This window comes from the organism of the source record quoted next, unplaced genomic scaffold, assembly GCF_019419815.1.
Source record: "Pyrus x bretschneideri cultivar Hongxiangsu unplaced genomic scaffold, Pyrus_bretschneideri_v1 Contig8, whole genome shotgun sequence".
Lineage (NCBI taxonomy): Eukaryota > Viridiplantae > Streptophyta > Magnoliopsida > Rosales > Rosaceae > Pyrus > Pyrus x bretschneideri.
This window is the reverse complement of record NW_025999820.1, coordinates 8,903,606-8,922,251: the sequence shown is the minus strand read 5'-3', so window position 1 is coordinate 8,922,251 and position 18,646 is coordinate 8,903,606. Positions and strand designations below refer to the sequence as shown.

Here is an 18,646-nt window from a genome sequence, read left to right as displayed (position 1 = left end):
ATAAACATCTCGGCATTTTCTTACAGTTTTATTTATTTGAACATTAATTTATCCGGTATATCCAATGGCAGAAATCACTCTTCCCACTTGTATAAAACAAATATAATACATTTTGTATGAACATTCCTCAATCTGCCACGTTTTTGGTCTATTCAATTGAATCTAAATATTAAGTTAAAACGTACCTATCTGTTGTTTGGTTCGTTTTGGTTGAACACCTAGTTACTCCACTCAAACCAACATTGTAATGGTACTTCCATTTTGAGGTGGCAGGCAGGAATTCTTGGCAACATACCATATTTGGGAAAACCTACTAACCAAAGCAACCCTGATCAAACCTAAACTTTCAATAACATTTAAAAAAACAAAATTAAAATTAAAAAAGAATAGATTTGTGGGATCATTTTTTTTATACAACTTTGACACATATTTATATGAGGCTTTTTAGAACATAATTTATAAATCATCTTTACAAAAAAATTAGCCAAATCCAGCGATTATAAGGTTTCATAGTTGGGTGATTTTGACAAAAATGATATTTAAGAGAATATCTAAATGACAGCCGATTCAAGCCTTTGAAACAAATTATATAATAAATTTTACAAAAACATATGTAAAAAATTATATATAAAAAGTGATGTCACAAATTCGTCTTCCATCAAAATATTGCAAGAAGAAGAAGATATTTTCGTTGCCTTTTGCTTACCCTGTGGAATTATTAAAACAAAATTTCAGCGGTGACCAATCAATTTGGCACCAAATCTCACAAAAAACCAACCCCACATCCTTGACTCTTTCTTTCTCTCGCCTTCCTTCGTCTGTTCTGGTTGAAAAACGGGTGATGGAAAATTAAAAATCAATTTGCAGTGACGAGTTTTGTGGGACGATTTTACAACCTGAACAGCTTGATCATTTGTCAAAGGAGAAGCTTCTTGAAGTTAATCTCTCTCTCTCTCTCTCTCTCTCTCTCTCTCTCTCTCATGCATTTTCTGAAACCAAAATTACCGTTCTTTTTCTACCAAGCCTATATTTTCTTTGATCCACGAGCAATTATAGTTGTGATGGAAGAAAAACAGAGCTTAATGACCTAGAGAGAGAAAGCGATAGAGAGAGAAACAAAGAGAGATTTCTGTCAAACGAGAAAAAAAAATAAGAGAGCTTTAAATGCGAGTTGGTTGATGTGGTTTTCATTTTCCCTTCTTCTCTTACGGACTAAGCAATACACCTTTCCATCCATCTTCCCTTTATATACAAATCTCTATATGTACACATATTTATATAGAGGCAGATATTCAAAGCTTTGAAAAGGGTTTTAAATTCATTCATATTTTTGCTTTAAACTCAACAAACATTTAGCTACAAATCCAAAAGCCTTGTTTTTCTTCTATAAACGCAAACAGCAATGGATTTTATTGCGCACCCATCTCGTTTGCCTCCTTCCTATTCGTTTTCGTTGGGGAATTTCGTCGAACGGGTCAAGGATTTCTGCAACTTCGCCGTCTCTGCGGTTCTCGGGAACGTTTTCTCTGCGATCTTCACCTTCTTCTTTGCATTAGGTTCGTTTTATTTTTTTTTTCTGAATTGGGTTCTGCTTGTTTGTCGAAAGTTTCTGTCTTTCTTTTGTTAATGCATTAAGGGGTGTTGATTTCTTGATCTGTTTCTGTGTGTTTTGATGTGGGTATATCGCAAATTTTGCAATGAGTTGGATTTTGGCTCTTGGGATTGTTAATTTCTGCAGGAAAGATCAATTGGGTCTCTGTTTCTGTGACAGACGAAATTATCTCAATGATTGCATGCATTTGGATTCCTGAATTTTGTTGGAGAATTGAATTGAATTTCGTATGCCATTGTTTTGTTAAATTCTAGCTCCAATCAAAGTTTAAAACTTTACTTGTTGACAAAAGGGGTTCTTTTGGGAAAGCTTGTTCATCAATTTTTTTTATATTTATTTATTTATTTTGTTGGTGTCTGGATCCTTGGAACATAGCGTGTTTTGAAATTAAGAACTGTATGTTATGTTGTCCCTTCCGGGACATCCGATAAAATTGGAACGATACAGAGAAGGAAAGCTGTAAGTTATGTTAGATTTTGACTAATGGAAATGGCAATTTTTGTGTGCAGTGGGCACCACGTTAGGAGCAATGACTGGAGCTTTGATAGGGCAAGAAACTGAGAGTGGATTTGTAAGAGGAGCTGCAGTTGGAGCAATATCAGGAGCTGTTTTTTCAATTGAAGTGTTTGAATCTTCCCTTGTTCTTTGGAAATCAGATGAATCAGGAATTGGGTGTCTTCTGTATTTGGTGAGCAATTAAGATTTTGGGGACCCCTATATTTATATGGTCAGGTGGTCACTGCCCCAAATGCCTCAAATGTTTGGTTCTTTAGAATTCCTGAGTTGGTGTATTTGATCTCCAAAGGTTTAATTAAGTAGCAAATGCCAGTATGCCTAATTCGTGTTTTCGTGTAATCTATGCAGATTGATGTCATTGCTAGTCTCCTAAGCGGTAGATTAGTCCGTGAGCGGATTGGCCCGGCCATGTTAAGTGCAGTGCAAAGTCAGGTAATTTCAATGCTTAGATGCCAGTTTTTATGTTAGGCAACATAAACTCCAAGAGGTTCATTCATGTGCTTGCTAATTCCTAATTAACTATTCGTATTCGTTGTTCTTTATCCAGATGGGTGCTGTGGAATCAACCTTTGATGAGATCCCCAACATCTTCGACACCGGTGGCTCCAAAGGGTTGCCCGGAGATTCAGTTGAAAAGATCCCGAAGATCAAAATTACCTGCCACAACAATGTGGATGCTTCTGGGGAGAAAGTCTCCTGTTCAGTTTGTCTTCAGGTAAAAAATCTTAAAGAAACCATCTTTTTTCGCTCATAAGCGATATAATTAGTCTCAATTTCGAACTTAGTGATTGACATCGTGAATTTTGTTTACATGATCAGGATTTTCAGATTGGAGAGACAGTAAGAAGCTTGCCACACTGCCATCACATGTTTCACCTGCCTTGTATAGATAAGTGGCTCCTAAGGCATGGCTCATGCCCTCTCTGCAGAAGGGATCTGTGAATCTGATGATCTTCTTGTAAATTACCATATGAGTAAAATGTTCTTTTATTGACTGCACAAATTTTGTACCCTTTTCATCTGTATTATTATTCACCAGGCTGCTCCAGTAGTTTCATGCTATACACTATGAGTTCATGTATAAATTTTTTTATTTTGGTAGTTTTAAGTTTTTATTGCACAATATCCCCTACTTTTTACTGTTTTACAGCACCCTTTTGGGAATTTGGATCCTCTTGGGACCTTAGCGTCAAGAGCCTAAGGATCAGAAAATCTAGATCCTTGGTTTGTGTGAAAGAGAAATTAAAGCTTTTGATTTATGTGAGGTGAGTCAGCAGAATGAGTTAATGAGAACTGCTGAATTTAATTTGAGTAGTCTAAATTAACTAGTCTTTGACGAGATACTCGAGATTTTGTAAACGTAAGATCTTGGAAAATGCTAGGAGAACCATCGAATTTTTGCACATTTATAACGGTCTATCTGAGTTCGAGCTGAAACATGAATTTAATTCGAATGCCAGATTTTGTCTGCAAAAGTAAAGATGTCAATAACTATTTTAGCATGGTCTCAACTGTAGTGCATGCCACCATGCCTCCCTTTCAAGGGTAAGTCTTTTCAGGTCCACCGATACCAGACGATGGGGGATTTGAATACAGGATCTTCAGTAATAAACGCTTTTATTTATTTAAGTTACGAATTATGTGCGTTATGAAGATCAGTTAAATCTTTAATCTTATCCCTAACCCCACTTTAACCCACAGAAATTGGGCTTAGCTTTCCAATAACATAATGCTTACTCCAATAACTTCTCTTCTGGTGCAAGTGATTTGAGAATTAGTTGGCTCCAACACTTTGAGATATTTTGGTTTAAATTTTGCTGACAAAGTTATCTCATCGGGTCGGTAGGAACTTCATACCACACTGGAAAACACATTTCTTTTGGTTATGGTGTGTTTTGTTTCCACGCATATATTTTTTTTGTTTTGCTTCCAAGCCACTTTTTTTAAGTACAAAATAAAAAAGCCACTTGTGTGGATACCTTATCATTATAGCAAAGTGATTTCCGCACATATTTTTTCGTGTTCTGCACATAAAAATTAAAGACGGACGAAAGAAAACTCATGTAAGCATGAGAATAAAACTTTGACAAATCATTCTTCATCATTTTATTATAAGACATGACGCGACATGAACACGAATTAAATTTTCTTAGTGCATGTCATTTACTGTGTTTGCGGCCGGATCATACACCCTGCCGCCCAATTAAGCGTCAAGCGATTTTGATCTTACTTCCTCATTACTACATAATCCACAAGAATATATGATGTTTCATTTATGAAATTCGTATTTGGTGACTTTTTACCCTGTGCAATGCAACAAGCAATGACAAACTTTCTAACCAGAAAAGTAGATGTAATCTTTTCCTGTTTTTATACAATATATCAGATTTTAATCCTATTCTTGCAAGACTGGAATAAACTCTGACTCAAGTCAGTTGTGAAGAATAATCTATCGTACCTGTAAATTATTAAACAAGTAGGCCAAATCTTAAAAGTAACCTCGTCATCTACCACTAATAAGATGAGGAAAATAAGAAAAACAGATTCCTGGGATTGTTGAGGAAAATAAGAAAAACAGATTCCTGGGATTGTTTAAATAAAGAACAATAATACTAATAATTCAGGCAATGCTCAGTGTAGATGCTTGTTTTATTGATTGATTGATTTATTTATTTGAGAGTAATACGGACATTAAGTAAGATCTTTCATAATAGTGTGAGTGAGTGTGATACTTATATATAGAAATAAGGCAATCTGAGTTTGATTCCTTAGAATGATTTAGTAGATAGGAATTAAGTGTTATTTGTAGAATTACAAAATCTATTCAATATAACATTAAAGCTACCTCGTCACCTACACTAAGTCAGATTAGATATACATTGCAATTTCTTATTTATGTGAGTCAAAGATTTTTTACAACTACTTCGAGATACTATTGACATGTTTGCCTAACATGAATGAAAGAAGTAATGAATTGGGGAAGTAAAGAAACGAAATCGTATCAACTAGTCCACTCTAGTTGATTTGATTATAATTTGTTAGGTATTAGATTACAAATTTTAAAAGAGAACTCATGTTTTTTCAATTATATGTGTGTTAACACATAAAAGGTTAAGAATTAAAATGATTCATAATAAATGCATGAAACTGAAGAATCAAATCATTCTAATTTTGTTTCCATGTAAAAGAATGTCATAAAAATTTATCAAAGTATTAGCCACTAGGAGACCAAATTTTAAACTAAATTTGAAGATCAAATGGTCTGTCACTGATTAGAAATAAAGACGTTAATTAACACTTAAGTAATAATCTAATCATTAACAACCATATCATCTAATTTACAAAATTAGTTCAAAATTTTAGTTTTTCTACTATTACATTATGATCTTAATATTCTTGATATACAGCTTGTTTATATTTTATTGTGGATTCATGCTTTTGGCCTTTTCAAGTAAACTTTTCTTTTGTTTTACCTTCTGAAATGAATGCGACTAGCTAGCTAGCTACCTCACCTGCATGTACTTTGGTTCAATCTCGAGAGAGAGAGAGAGATCTGCCATCTCAAGTGAGAAGTCACACTCGCACATGTATGATGCATGCAGATCACCTTCAACATATCTCAACTCAAATCATGTGATCTTCTCACATGCTGCCCTTTTTACAGCTTTTTGCAAAATCATGATCACCCGCAAAGAGCCATGGTCTCAAAGTAATTCACGTGACTTTTGAGGCATATAATTCCAAATGGTCGATCGTAGGACTTGATGCATGCATGCATGCAGGGAAAGGGAATTAATCCACTTTCATTTTGACAAACTGCTCGGACTGTTAATTTAACGAATAACGAAGAAAACATCGCCACTCATTCACTCTCGTCAACTAGGTTTTCTTCAAATAGACCTCGAATGCATGCAATTATAACTTTACTTGGAGCAGCATCAGGTGGGGTGCCTGATAGATTTGAAGGCACAAGAAAGTCTAAGACCTTGTTCGGTGTCCAAGATTTAATTTAAGTGTTTAAGGTATATTGAAATATACAAATTTGTGTCAAACTCAAACGTACTCATTAAAGAAAGTTATTCATTTCAACTTCGCAGAAAGTAGTAGTATTAAAGACATAGTAAGTTTCCTTCATATCATATATCTTTCTAATATTTTAAGAATAAAAAACCATTCTCATATATCTTCAGTATACCTTGAATTTTATTTGGTACCCAATCCATTCCACATTCCAAATCCTAGACGTCATATGAACCCTCTCCAAAGCAAGAGACGAAGAAAGAGCACTGAGTTCGCCAAAGTGACAAAAGAGGTAGGGGTGAGCATTGTGTCTAAAGTTAAAAGGAAGAGAAGATTGATTCTTGGCTGCGTGATATGCATGAACAAGACTCTTGATTTATAGTCACATGATCGGTCAAACCTCCAATATTTTCATAGAATACGATCCAAATAAATGATCTTTCTAGTATTACAGACATTTGTTAATTTTCTCTAGCAATTAAAAACACAATTTATGGGGATAAGCTTGAATGTACCAATAGCTGGATTGTTTTAATGGAACCTGTCCTTGGTTGTGAGGCTAAATTTGCTGTGAGTTTTGAAAAGTATTATTCACACACTTATTTTTATCTCTTATATATTGTTGTTAATTTTTTGTATTGATCTTCTTCAGTTCATTCGATCCGACGATAAACATTTAAAAAGGTGTGTGGAAAAGTAAAAAATTGAGTGTGCGGACTCCTAAATTTTCTAGGAAGTTCAAGTTTTGTAATGTGACAAAATGTCAAACTCCCTTATTTCTAAATTTTCTAGGAAGTTCAAGTTTTGTAATGTGACAAAATGTCAAACTCCCTTATTTGTTACAACCAATCGCTACAACAGTATAATACAAGTGTAGTAATTATAAATTCCATTCCCAAAAGAATCTTAATGCAAACCAAACACCAGGGACAGGACATTGGTGTCTAAAGCATCCAAAGCTAAGGTCATGTTTTCCATTTTTTTAATTTTCTAAATTGATAATCAGGTCAATATACAAAACAAAAAGCACGTGACGACATCGTATCGTTTCATATCTAGGATTTAGAATAATAATTAATTTCTGACATTTAGCTGTCCATCACTCGTATACATAAATAACAAATTAAATAGCATCACGTCAATTCTCTTGGAATTAATTATAAGAAAATTAATGAAAATGATTTGAGAACTTTGAGTTTTAAAATAAAGGGTAAAATGAATAGTACTAAGATTGATTTTTTAGTATAAAAATATGGTTTTTCGTTAAATTGAATAGTACCAAGAGCTTGTCGTTAAAATTCTCTTAATTATATAGGTGAATCAGTCGTTTTGTATGCATACTCTACCAATAAAAACAGGTAATGCTATGTATGATAAATTTGTAAATTATATAATTTGTCACCAATAAGAAATAAGTACATTAATTAACACTTAAGTGATAATCCAATCATCAACTACTATGTCATTTTATTTACAAAATTTAGTCTACATATTAGTATTCCTATCATTACCAATAAAAACAGTCCATTTTCATTTTATTTCTACCCTGACCACCATAACTATAGTGTATGCTTACTATACACCTAATCATTTATCATGTGCATTTTACCTAACTCTAGTTAACTTTTACACTAAATGTTACATTTTCAATTTTGAAAAGATAGACACGTGTCAGTTATTAAGTGTATAGTGAGCATACACCAAAGTTTAGGATGGTGAGCAAAAATGCTCCCCAAGATTATATTAGTTTATATCTAAAGACTTGAAATATTTGACAACTTAATAAAAAAAATAAGAAAATAAAATTTCTAATGGTTCGTGAATTTTAAATTGGTTTTGCTTTATTAAGTTGTCAAACATATTAAGCTTTGAATTAAAACTAATAAAATTTTATGGCTAATATGCATTTAGTCTTCACACGTCCTCAAAATGAGCACCTTAGGGAAGCAGGATTGACCGTTTCAATGCACCATATAACAATATTATTTTTGTTGGTTTTTTTCTTCTTCTATGTTTTTATTGATTTATTTATATCTAGTATCTGATAGAATGACTTGAGAGATTACAAAGCTTGGAAAAACTTGACCAAAAAAATAAGAAGGCTCATTCTACCCTCACATAGATCCGTATCTATATCTCTTTACCCATGCAAAATTTTGAGTAGAAAATTGTAACTTTAGTATGAAAAAAGATTGGTTTTTTTTTTTTGGAAGAAAGGATTCATTACCAAGGCACAACTGCCAGACAAGAACAAAGAAAGCCGAAGACAGCTAACAAAACAGGGAGACCAACATACCCCAGCAGAACAAGAGGTACGAGATTACACAAGACGCTGCCACAACTGGCGAACACATCGTCCCACAAAAACAAGAACCTTAACTAACCACTCGAAGGGCAAGGCAACCCATCCTTGTTTACAATTCTAACAAGTGAAGATGGGGGCTAATCTGCCCACACAGGATTGCACATCTCCGGAGTAAAATTCTTCGCAACGAAATTCGCCGCATAATTTACTAATCTTGGAATCCAAGACCAGGAGCAGGCTTGGAAAGTCTTCCCAACCACCCATATACGGTTTCAGATTGGGAGGATTTCCCAAGCGCAGCTCAAAGAGCTATCATGCAAACATGAAATAACCTGTTTCAAATCTGATTCTATCACCACCCAGGGGATATTCAGACCCTTCGCCAGATAGCACCCCTCAAGAACCGCCAAGGACTCAGCCACCGCCATTGACGAAGCCGGAACCGCCACCCTTTTGACCTCCAAACATCTACAACTTGAGTCTTAGACCACCAAACCAACCCTAGCAGAATTAGCACCTTGTCTCCAGCTCGCATCCACACTAACCTTCACCAAGGGACAAGGAGGAGGAAACCACGAAATCACACGTTCACGGCTGGGCAGAGGCGGAGGAACAAGACCAGATTCCCTTGACTTAGCAACAACATAATTCTCCCAACTACTGGAAAGATTGAATATGGTTTGTGATAGAGATGGGGTACGGTTGTTGAACACCACATTGCATCTGGCTTTCCAGATAAACCAACAGAAAAAGGCCACCTAAGACAAAAATCGAGACTTAAACTCATTAGACCCCAGCTGCAGCGCACACATGTGAGAGAGTTAATCATTGAATGAGGTAATTGAAACGCCATTAATTTGAATACAAAGAGAACCACCGAACCACACAGGCTACACCCACGAGCATAAGAGCAGGAGGTGCTTAACAGATTCCGAATGAGCAAGGCAAATAGGACAGCACGGATTTCAACACACCTCATCCTAAACAGGTTCTCCTGAGTAGCAATGACACCCTTTATGCAGCGCCACACAAAGATTTTCACTTTTGGAGGGACCTAAAGCTTCCAAATACCAGCCCACACCGCAGACTCAGCAAAACGGGAGGAAGAGGGATGATCAATCCGCCAACCCGGAGTAAAGTTTCGCACCCACCAATACCCCGATTTAACCGAGTATTTGCCATTCTTAGAGGTGGGCCAGATAAGGCGATATGAAGAAAGTGAATCCCCTACCTGAATTCTGGAGATCGCAGCCCCATCAAACTCAGAAAAAAGGGCCCCAAGCTCATCTGATCTCTACGTCCTACGCTCTGTGTCAATGATCGAAGCCACCACCCGTGTCCTGTCAAGCTCAACCCCATCTCTAGGAGTCGGATGACCATTCAGGATGCCAGGAAACCTTTTTTTCAACCCACAGATTGATCAGATTCCTACTTAAAACTTGCCATCTCAACCCACGAGTGATAAAATCCCGTCCCTCCAACAAGCTAGACCAAACCAACGACGCATGCCCGCCCCTCTTGGCCTTCAATAACAAATCCTGAGGGAAATATCTATCCTTCAACACCTTAACCCATAGCGAATCTGGCTCGTGGAGAAGCCGCCAACATTGCTTGGTGAGAATGGCGGAGTTGAAATCTTTCAAATTACGAAAGTTCAAACCATCATCCCTCTTGGCGCGCCCCATTTCGTCCCACTTTAACTAATGAATGCTCTGCTATTTGTTCGTATTTCCTCACCAAAACGTGGCAAGAGTAGCATCAATCTCCCTGAATAGTCTATCAGGCAGCCGAAACACGTTCATCGAGTATGTTGGGACAGCCAAGGCAATAGCCTTAATAAGCACTTCTTTACCTGCCTAGGAAAGGAATTGTTGCTTCCACCCCATAATTTTTACCAGGACCCGGTCCTTAATGTAAGTAACGGCGTTCGATGGTTACAAGCGGGGGACGCTAATACTGTTTTCTTCCATCAATCTACGGTACAACGCCGACGTTCTAACCACATTGGCAGACTCCAAAATGCTAGTGGGAGTTAGACGGATGACCTCCTAGGTATCCGACATGTGGTTGATGACCACTTCATGCGGTTGTTTTCTACAGAGGAGAGTCGCCAGTGGGGGGACATTTTGGAGTGTGTTGATCTAATTGTAATGCCTGAGATGAATGATGGGTTAAGGAATTATGAGGAGGAGATGGAGATCAGAAAGGCTTTGGCGTAGATAGGTGGCCTAAAGGCGCCTGGTCCTAATGGATTCCAGGGGGTGTTCTTCCAACACTTATGGGAAATTATTTCTCCATAGGTAATGGGGATGGCTGTTGAATGTCTTAGTGGGGGAGCTTGTCCGAATTTGATCAACTCGACACATATTGTTTTAATTCCCAAGGTCCCACACCCAGAGTCTGTGAATCAATTCAAGCCGATAAGTCTATGTAATTATTCCTTTAAGGTATTATCAAAAATTCTTGCCAACCGGCTGAAACCATTTTTACCGAAGTTAATTTCCCCCAGTCAAAATGCCTTCGTCCATGGCCACCAAATTTAGGACATTATTATTTTGGCCCATGAGGTCTTCTACTTCCTCAAGCTCCAAAAAGCTAAGCATAGATTTGAGTTGGGCATCAAGCTAGATATGAACAAGGCTTATGACCGGGTTGAATGGGATTTTTTGGAGGCAGTGGTGAGGAAAATGGGATTCTGTGATGCTTGTGTATCATTTGTCCAGTTTTTTGTGCTTCTAAATGGGCAGCCTGGGAAGAAGTTCAAGCCGTTAAGGGGGGCTGCGGCAGGGGGACCCCCTGTCACCATACCTATTTTTTTATTGTTTGTGAAGTTCTTTCCCGCCTTATCAAGAGGGCCACTAGTCTTGGGTTCTTGGATGGTATTCAACTCAGTGTGAATGGACCAAAGCTTACCCATTTACTTTTTGCTGATGACACGCTTGTGTTCCTGAAAGCTACTCCTGACAATTGCCGGAATATGTCAAACTTACTGAAAACTTACTGTCGGGCTTCTGGTCAGCAAGTTAGCTTACAAAAATCAACGGTCTACTTCAGCGCCAACACCCCTATGGCAATGGCCCAAGAGCTCGGTGTCAACTTAGAAATGTTGGTTGTGGAGGATCCGGTGATGTACCTGGGTGTCCCCACAGTGAAAAATGATTGTTTGATCTATAGTTTCTGCTCAAGTGGCCCCGCAATGAATGCCCCCACTCAATTGTTTTTTGGTGGATAAAAAAAGTTGACGTATCGCTAGTTTACTTGCTTGTGATATTAATTAGCATTAATTCTTTTAGTTGGCCAATGTTGAAAGAGCATTTTCAACCATGAAATTTCTGAAGAATCGATTGAGAAATCGAATGGGAGATTGATGAATGAATGATAACATGGTTATTCTTATAGAGAAAGAGATATTTGATGGTATTCGTAATGAAGTTGTCATGCAACGATTTTAAAACATGAAAACACGTCGAGGGATAGTGTGATGCGTTGTACAAAAAATCCTATGGATTAATATATAGGTATTTTGTTTAATAAATTCTTCAACATTTTAATTTGTAACTTTGTTGTCTAAGGATACCCTCATCGATACAGATCTCTAACTTCGTCCTTGTATCTAGTACGTTACATTGTCAAGAGACATGAAAAACAAATGATTATGATATAATTAGGTTTTATTGGAAAAGTATTGTAAGGTATATCGTGGATGCTCAATACTCGATATCCTGTTGATTATTTAATGGTATCAACATTAATCATATATCGTAGATTGGTATTCTGTACCAATCAACCACTCCCCCATTTTACATCCTAACGAATACTCTAACAATACCTATGGCCAAGTCTACCAACACATGTCCAGTTTTGAGTTTAAGAAGCATGAGAATTCTATGCCTCTTATAGTAAGAAATCCTCTGTAATGCAACAACATCAATCCACATATACGTACGTATACATGTACAAGTTGTTTTTGGCTTATATGCCGTCCTAGCATTAGACCTAGTCATGGTGACTCGATTGAATAATGTCTCTTTGAAACTATAGACTTACTATATACACATATGTATATAACATATTTATATATTTTTGAAAATATTAGCCGGCAGATAATTATTGATCAGCCTGGGATCAGTTTATATACATGCACTTCCCAATAATCCTTCCCCTCCTCTACCCATTGTTCTCTTCAATCTGAAGCAAATTAATGGTCACCTTAATTTCATGGAAATGTAACTGAATCGAAGTGTGCACACCCCTTAAAGAATACAAAAATGGAAATGCGACACCAGTTGGCGGTGGCTTCACCACCATCTCGAAGTTTTGTTCATGCTCACATACACATGTTGGAAGGCTTTGTTGTTGGCATTCTGTCAGTTTTGATAGTGGCCTTGTTATACTACTTGATCAAGAAGAAGCTCCTACCAGCTCTCAGGCAAAGGCAAAGACAATTACTACATGAGCTTGGGCAGAAAGGTGAGCAAAACCTCATTTTGTTGTGGGGCCCACACCAATTTAACCCAATTCATTGACACTCTTCAACAACCATCATTTAATAACCATTTTGATTTTAGTTTTTATTATTTAGTGTTATTTTGTGTGTGTTGTAGATATAGGAAAAGTATGCAGAAGAATGAATTGTGAGCGAAACACAAAATGAAAATGTATAACGTGCTTGCACTTTCAAATTTTTGTTTTCATGGAATCTCCTTCATTTCTTTCTTCTGCCTCCCAGTACCTCCCTTCATCCTACATCCTTCTCCGCGATTCATTTCTCTTTTATACTTTTTCTCTATTTCTAGCACAAAAAATGAAAACTAAATCAAACGGGACTAATAATATGAAAACGTTGTCTTAATTACCACATATTCGACGTTTATGTAATAAGTACCAATTAAACATCATCCATTCAAAACAAGAAATTACTGAACTAAACAGCCAAATGAAATTACGTGTTTTGTTAATCCGTTTGACAAGAGAACATTAGTTACGATCTGGAGAGACCACTTGAAGATTTCGGGGTGTGACTACTATGTTTTTGTCTGTTAGGAAATTTGAAAGAAGAGAAAATAACGTTGAGGCGCTTCCAGTTGGATGAACTAGTGAAGGCTACTAATAATTTCAGCAGTGAGTGCTTGTTGGGTTCTGGTGGTTTTGCAAATGTCTACAAGGGGACCTTTGATGATGCAGGAACCCTAGCCATTAAGCGAGCCCACGCCGATTCATTTCAGAGTGTCGAAGAATTCAGAAATGGTAAGCCTCAACCAATAAAAACATGTAAACGGTACTCAGATACACAAAAGTAACACGCTTGCTAACATTTTTTAATATATGTGCATCAATAGTAGGGCCCAATCAAATATATATAGTCTTGTGTGTCTAAATAGATTTATCGATGTAGAAGTTTGTAGTGTAGAAAGATTCAGAATTTAGTTGATATCATCTGATTTCTGTGTAGTGTTTATTCTTTGAACAGAAGTGAGGCTACTTTCTAAGGTCAAGCACAGAAACCTTGTAGGTTTGGTTGGATATTGTGAAGGATCATCTGGTATGTAATCCACCTGTAAATGCATGTTTAATTTTCTAAATTAGCCCTCCCCTTGTATTGACAAGGGAAATAATTTCAGCACCCTTTGATTCTCCTTAATTTTGATTTCTTAAAATCGAATGCCAAAAATGATCAGGAGTGCATACGTAGGCTATAAAAAGGTGTGTGGAAATCAATTCCTTTGATAAAGGCATGTGAACTAGCTAATATGTTGGATTGTGACTGGAATAGGGGCAAAAGGAGGAAAAGTGTTGATCTATGAATATGTACCAAATGGTTCTCTCCTTGATTACTTTATGGGTATGTATGTTCCTTACCAGGAAATTAAACCTACTTGTTAAGTGCTAAGTATAAATCTTCCTAATTCTATGTTTGTTTAGCATAAATCCTGTTAAATTACCATGTAGGAAGAAAATGGAGGAGCTTAACTTGGAGGCAAAGAGTCAACATAGCCATTGGAGCAGCAAAAGGTCAGTCATCAGAGATTCATAACTATATAAATAGTCTAACTAGATAAGTAGAACTCTAATTGATTGTGTGAAATTTTGCAGGCATTGCTCATTTGCATGAAGGAGTAAACCCGAGCATAATCCACCGCGATATAAAGCCAAGTAACGTCTTGATAGGAGATGGATTTGAAGCCAAGGTTTCAGATTTTGGACTTGTTAGGTCAGGGCCTACTGGGGATCAATCACATGTCAGCAGCCAAATCAAGGGAACTCCAGGATACCTAGACCCTGCATATTGTTCAAGTTTCCATTTGACGCCGTTTAGCGATGTCTACAGCTTTGGTGTGATACTTCTGCAGCTTATTTCTTCCCGGCCTGCGGTTGATTCGACAGGCCACCGCCCTAAGCAGCATATAATTAACTGGGTAAACATTTCAAACATTGCTCTTTTTTCTTCTTTTCTTTCTTCTGATACAAGCGATATGTATTCTACTTTAAATTAATTTTGGACTGCAGAGAGGGAAATTCAAACTTGCTTCGCAAAAGAGTTTGCCTTTGTTTTTCGAGTTCTAGTGAGCTGTTTTTCTTGAATGCAGGCAAGACCAAGCTTAGAGCAAGGCCGTGTTGAGGAGATTTTAGATGCAAATCTTTTAACAGAGCCATGTAACACAGAGATGATGCTAAAGATGGGGAAACTTGGCCTAAGATGTGTTGTGAAAGTGCCCAAAAACCGCCCTACCATGTCGCAAGTGTGGAAAGAACTCGAAGAGGCCCTATACTTTGCAGACAACTTCATTAGCAAACAGCCTTCATGGGGATCTCGAAGATCAACTGGCACGTCCCACATACCATCAGAGCTAGGGCATAGAAGATCAATGGACTATGACCAGTCTCAAAACTCGGTGAGCATAGATGGCATTGGACTCCAGAGGTTTCATGTCGACGTAGATAGCCTTTCCTTTCAGAGCACAAGCTTAAGGTGTTTGGAGTTGAATGATAGCAGCATCGATATCGACATCGAAAATTGGGAAGATATACATGAGGAATCTATTAGAGAAAAAGAACTGAACATGTAATACATCTTTCTTCTGTGTGTGCATTTTGTAAGAGTTTTCTGAATTGTAATATATCATTCCTTTAAGAAGCACAACAATACAATGTTTTTTTATAAGAGATATCGTAGAATATTCTACATATTCACAATATTATAACGTGTGACATACAGGAAAGTTTATTAACCTAAAACAACAGCCTATTTGGAGACAAACGTGCACTACAAGCAAAACCGAGTGTTTTTGAGAAAGGTTGGAACCATAGATTAATTGGTTTATTGACCTAATTCCAAATATCCTATTGAGTAAACAGAGTTTATATTTAGAATCAAGTTTCTCCGTCATTCCATGAAAAGTTATTTACGATTTTGCAACAAATTAAGGATCAAAGAAAAATTAAATATTGTTCCCAAAATAATAAAACAAAAAAAGCTTAGGCTCCTAACGTTCTCAAAGCCTATAACATGAATCAACTCTTAAAATTGCCTGTCATGCTCAAAATCCTATACGCATCCTTCCGAATCCGCCATCGGCATTAACCCGACTGTAGCAAGGTCATTTTATGATGAGTTGATACTTTCGTTGTCAGCTTCGTTTGCATCTCCACTGCATGCTATAAGGTTTTCATACATTTTCATTTCATTGTTTGAATACTCAACCAAGGATTCGAAAACTGTAGAAAACCCCGTCTGAAATCTACTCACAGCAATATAAGTTTTCGCCTTCTTAGTATCTAGCTTCTTCCCCAACTGCTCCTTCATCTCAGTTTCAGGCCTGTTCCGCTTATTCTGTTCTTTCAACTCTTCAGCAATCTCTTTCTTTAGTCGATGCTCCTTTCTTTGTCGATCCACCAGTGCTCGGACATCCTTCCCAAAGTCTTTCATGGCACAAGTGACTGCTTCATCTGGAAGGCTCTGCAGGCAATCTAACCAACTCTGATACAGTGAAGACTTGTCAGGGGTGCCGGATCCATTTTCAGCACCAGCAAACTTGAATATCCCACCATGAAGAGCTTTAACGTACGCCTTCTGCGAAGAGACATACGAAGCAAAGCAAGAGCACCACTTTTGAAGTTCGTCTTCAAGCTTAGAAGTGGCAAGTTGGTGTAAGTCATTGCATGACATTCCATCGGACGGAGAGTTGAGACATTTCACTTGAGACATGATTCTCTTTTGCATCTCATGAGCTTCCGACATCATCTGCGAATTTCTCATTAGGCTGCAAAAATGCGGAAAGAGAGGGTTAGAACACAATTCAAAAATATTCAGGTGTCTAATACACATTCAAAGTAGGATTGTGGCATTTATATTACCCTTGAAACAACTTAACAACTTGTGCCTGCAACTCATCTCTCAGCTTTTGAATTTTCTTGGAGTTGTATGTGATATCTGTATAGGAATTTGAAATTTTGCTATCCAAGTACGATATCTTAACTCCAATCCTGTCCTTTTTCTTGAGCACATCTCCTTCTCCTCTTTGCTTTTGCAGTCGGACGCATCTTTTCTTGGTTTTTTCCACAATCTGAATATAAAATTTAACGATGATTCAGAAAAAAATTGTTGTGAAACTCATATCAAAGAAATACGAAAAAAATCAAATGAAAGATCAAGTTGGGTAGCAAAGAAATTTCAGAAACTGAACGAAGAAAAGAACTTGTCAGATTGATATTGTACCTTCACCTCCTCATACAGCTTCTTCTCCGCATCGTATAGGCTCGCAAGTGTTGACGAATGGCCCCCAAGCAACGTCTTTCCATGGTCATCAAGGCCACTATTGAAATAAGTGCATGTCGAAGAAGTTCTAGAGCTAGATCTCAAGACAATTTTGGAGGAGAATCTAGATGAGGCGCAGTGGCTCACCGTCATTGAACGGACAAACTTTTCCGATTTTTCTGCACCCAAAATCATAGATGCTTTGACGTTAGAGCTATATTAAAGAATAAAATCAAATGTGGACATGAATTTCACACACTAAAAAAAGTGTTACCATGCCCACGCACCATATATTAATTTGTCATGCATATTTTAGTTATAAATTAGGTTGAAAAATAAAACAGATGGGGGACAAAAGCACCAAAAACCATAATCACAAAACGAACTTCCGAGAAAAGATGAAAGAAAAATCAAAGAGTAATGTAAGGGAGATTAAATTTTTTAAAATTAAATTGCAAATTAATGACATGTCACTAATAAGAAACAAGCACGTTAATCGACACTTAATTAATAATTCAATCATCTACAACCAAATCATTTAGTTTGCAAATTTGATTTAAAAATTTTGGTCTCCCTGGTTACTCAAAACGAAAAGTTAAAAGAGAAGGATCTCACCTTTAATCTCCTTGGAAGCAGATTCTACTTGAACCATGTTGGTTTCAAGCATCCTCGAAACCTCCATACCAGAATGATAAGTTCGAAAGAAATGCTTCTCAACAGCTTTTAGTGCTTCCAACAATTCTATCGCTTTTCCTTCCGTTTGATTCATATTACTCGAATCTCCCTCCTTTTCACTACTTATCGCCATCTCTCCCCCCTCAGAATCTCTTTGTGTTGATGATGCCACTGAAGGAGCCACCATCACCCTACAAACTACTTCCCCATCAGTCGTCCCAGCGTCGTCCTCTTCTCCGTCAACCTTTACGGAGCTCGTCGAAATTTCGGAGTCCGAAAACGTTGAGTCAATGTTTTGAGTATGAACGTTTGCTAACATCCCTACAGCATGCCCGACCGCCAAGAGCGAATGGATGTACTTGCACTGCGCGTCTGCGAACGCAGACCTTCTCTCTAGGGCTAACTCTAGCTGGCGTTTTCTCTCTCTACAAAGCCGTACCTGATCGTTAACATCCACCACCCTGGAATTGGATTTGGAAGGAATACCACCCATGTCTCTGATTCCTCTGAATTTGCAGGGTTTTGGTTTGCTTAAGAAGATTTGTACGGACTTCTAAAGATTAGTCCGTTCTGTTTTTTTTTTTTGGGTTCATGGGTAGGGACTAGGGGTATATATACTGGTAGTAAAAACTCCTTGTTTGAAGGGGTAATTGTAAAAACTTGCTGTTTTTTAATCTAATTCCGAGGATAAAAGATCAATTTGAAAATTTTAATTAGGGAAGTTCTTCATATTCTTAGCCGTTTTCTTCATGTTTGAAACTGG

General features: G+C 37.3%; 3 protein-coding genes across 3 annotated transcripts; 2 read left to right on the top strand and 1 right to left on the bottom strand.

Moving 5' to 3' along the window:
• Nucleotides 1–756: 756 nt before the first annotated feature.
• LOC103936701 (NEP1-interacting protein 1) lies at nucleotides 757–3,229 on the top strand. Its single transcript, XM_009346551.3, has 5 exons — nucleotides 757–1,556; nucleotides 2,122–2,300; nucleotides 2,477–2,560; nucleotides 2,676–2,843; nucleotides 2,948–3,229. The coding sequence occupies exons 1-5, from the start codon at nucleotides 1,403–1,405 to the stop codon at nucleotides 3,068–3,070; spliced, it is 708 nt and encodes a 235-aa protein (XP_009344826.1). The 5' UTR covers nucleotides 757–1,402; the 3' UTR covers nucleotides 3,071–3,229.
• A 9,492-nt stretch (nucleotides 3,230–12,721) lies between these two features.
• LOC103936712 (probable serine/threonine-protein kinase PBL11) lies at nucleotides 12,722–15,520 on the top strand. The gene is made up of 6 exons (XM_018644861.2): nucleotides 12,722–12,923; nucleotides 13,497–13,700; nucleotides 14,227–14,295; nucleotides 14,403–14,465; nucleotides 14,547–14,869; nucleotides 15,041–15,520. The coding sequence occupies exons 1-6, from the start codon at nucleotides 12,722–12,724 to the stop codon at nucleotides 15,518–15,520; spliced, it is 1,341 nt and encodes a 446-aa protein (XP_018500377.2).
• Nucleotides 15,521–16,056: 536 nt separating this feature from the next.
• Nucleotides 16,057–18,376, bottom strand: LOC103936713 (protein ALTERED PHOSPHATE STARVATION RESPONSE 1-like). Its single transcript, XM_009346565.2, has 4 exons — nucleotides 17,824–18,376; nucleotides 17,170–17,387; nucleotides 16,809–17,017; nucleotides 16,057–16,714 (listed from the first exon to the last, which is right to left on the bottom strand). The coding sequence occupies exons 1-4, from the start codon at nucleotides 18,374–18,376 to the stop codon at nucleotides 16,057–16,059; spliced, it is 1,638 nt and encodes a 545-aa protein (XP_009344840.2).
• Nucleotides 18,377–18,646: the final 270 nt, after the last annotated feature.

Bases quoted from the DNA above. Each gene is read 5' to 3' on its own strand.
- LOC103936701 (XM_009346551.3), top strand. From the start codon at position 1,403: ATGGATTTTATTGCGCACCCATCTCGTTTGCCTCCTTCCTATTCGTTT. The intron at 1,557-2,121 runs GTTCGTTTTATT...TTTTGTGTGCAG, and splicing joins CACCTTCTTCTTTGCATTAG to TGGGCACCACGTTAGGAGCA. The intron at 2,844-2,947 runs GTAAAAAATCTT...TTACATGATCAG, and splicing joins CCTGTTCAGTTTGTCTTCAG to GATTTTCAGATTGGAGAGAC.
- LOC103936712 (XM_018644861.2), top strand. From the start codon at position 12,722: ATGGAAATGCGACACCAGTTGGCGGTGGCTTCACCACCATCTCGAAGT. The intron at 13,701-14,226 runs GTAAGCCTCAAC...TGACTGGAATAG, and splicing joins TGTCGAAGAATTCAGAAATG to GGGCAAAAGGAGGAAAAGTG. The intron at 14,296-14,402 runs GTATGTATGTTC...ATTACCATGTAG, and splicing joins TCTCCTTGATTACTTTATGG to GAAGAAAATGGAGGAGCTTA.
- LOC103936713 (XM_009346565.2), bottom strand. From the start codon at position 18,376: ATGGGTGGTATTCCTTCCAAATCCAATTCCAGGGTGGTGGATGTTAAC. The intron at 17,018-17,169 runs GTACAATATCAA...TTTTATATTCAG, and splicing joins AGCTGTATGAGGAGGTGAAG to ATTGTGGAAAAAACCAAGAA. The intron at 16,715-16,808 runs GTAATATAAATG...GCATTTTTGCAG, and splicing joins GTTGTTAAGTTGTTTCAAGG to CCTAATGAGAAATTCGCAGA.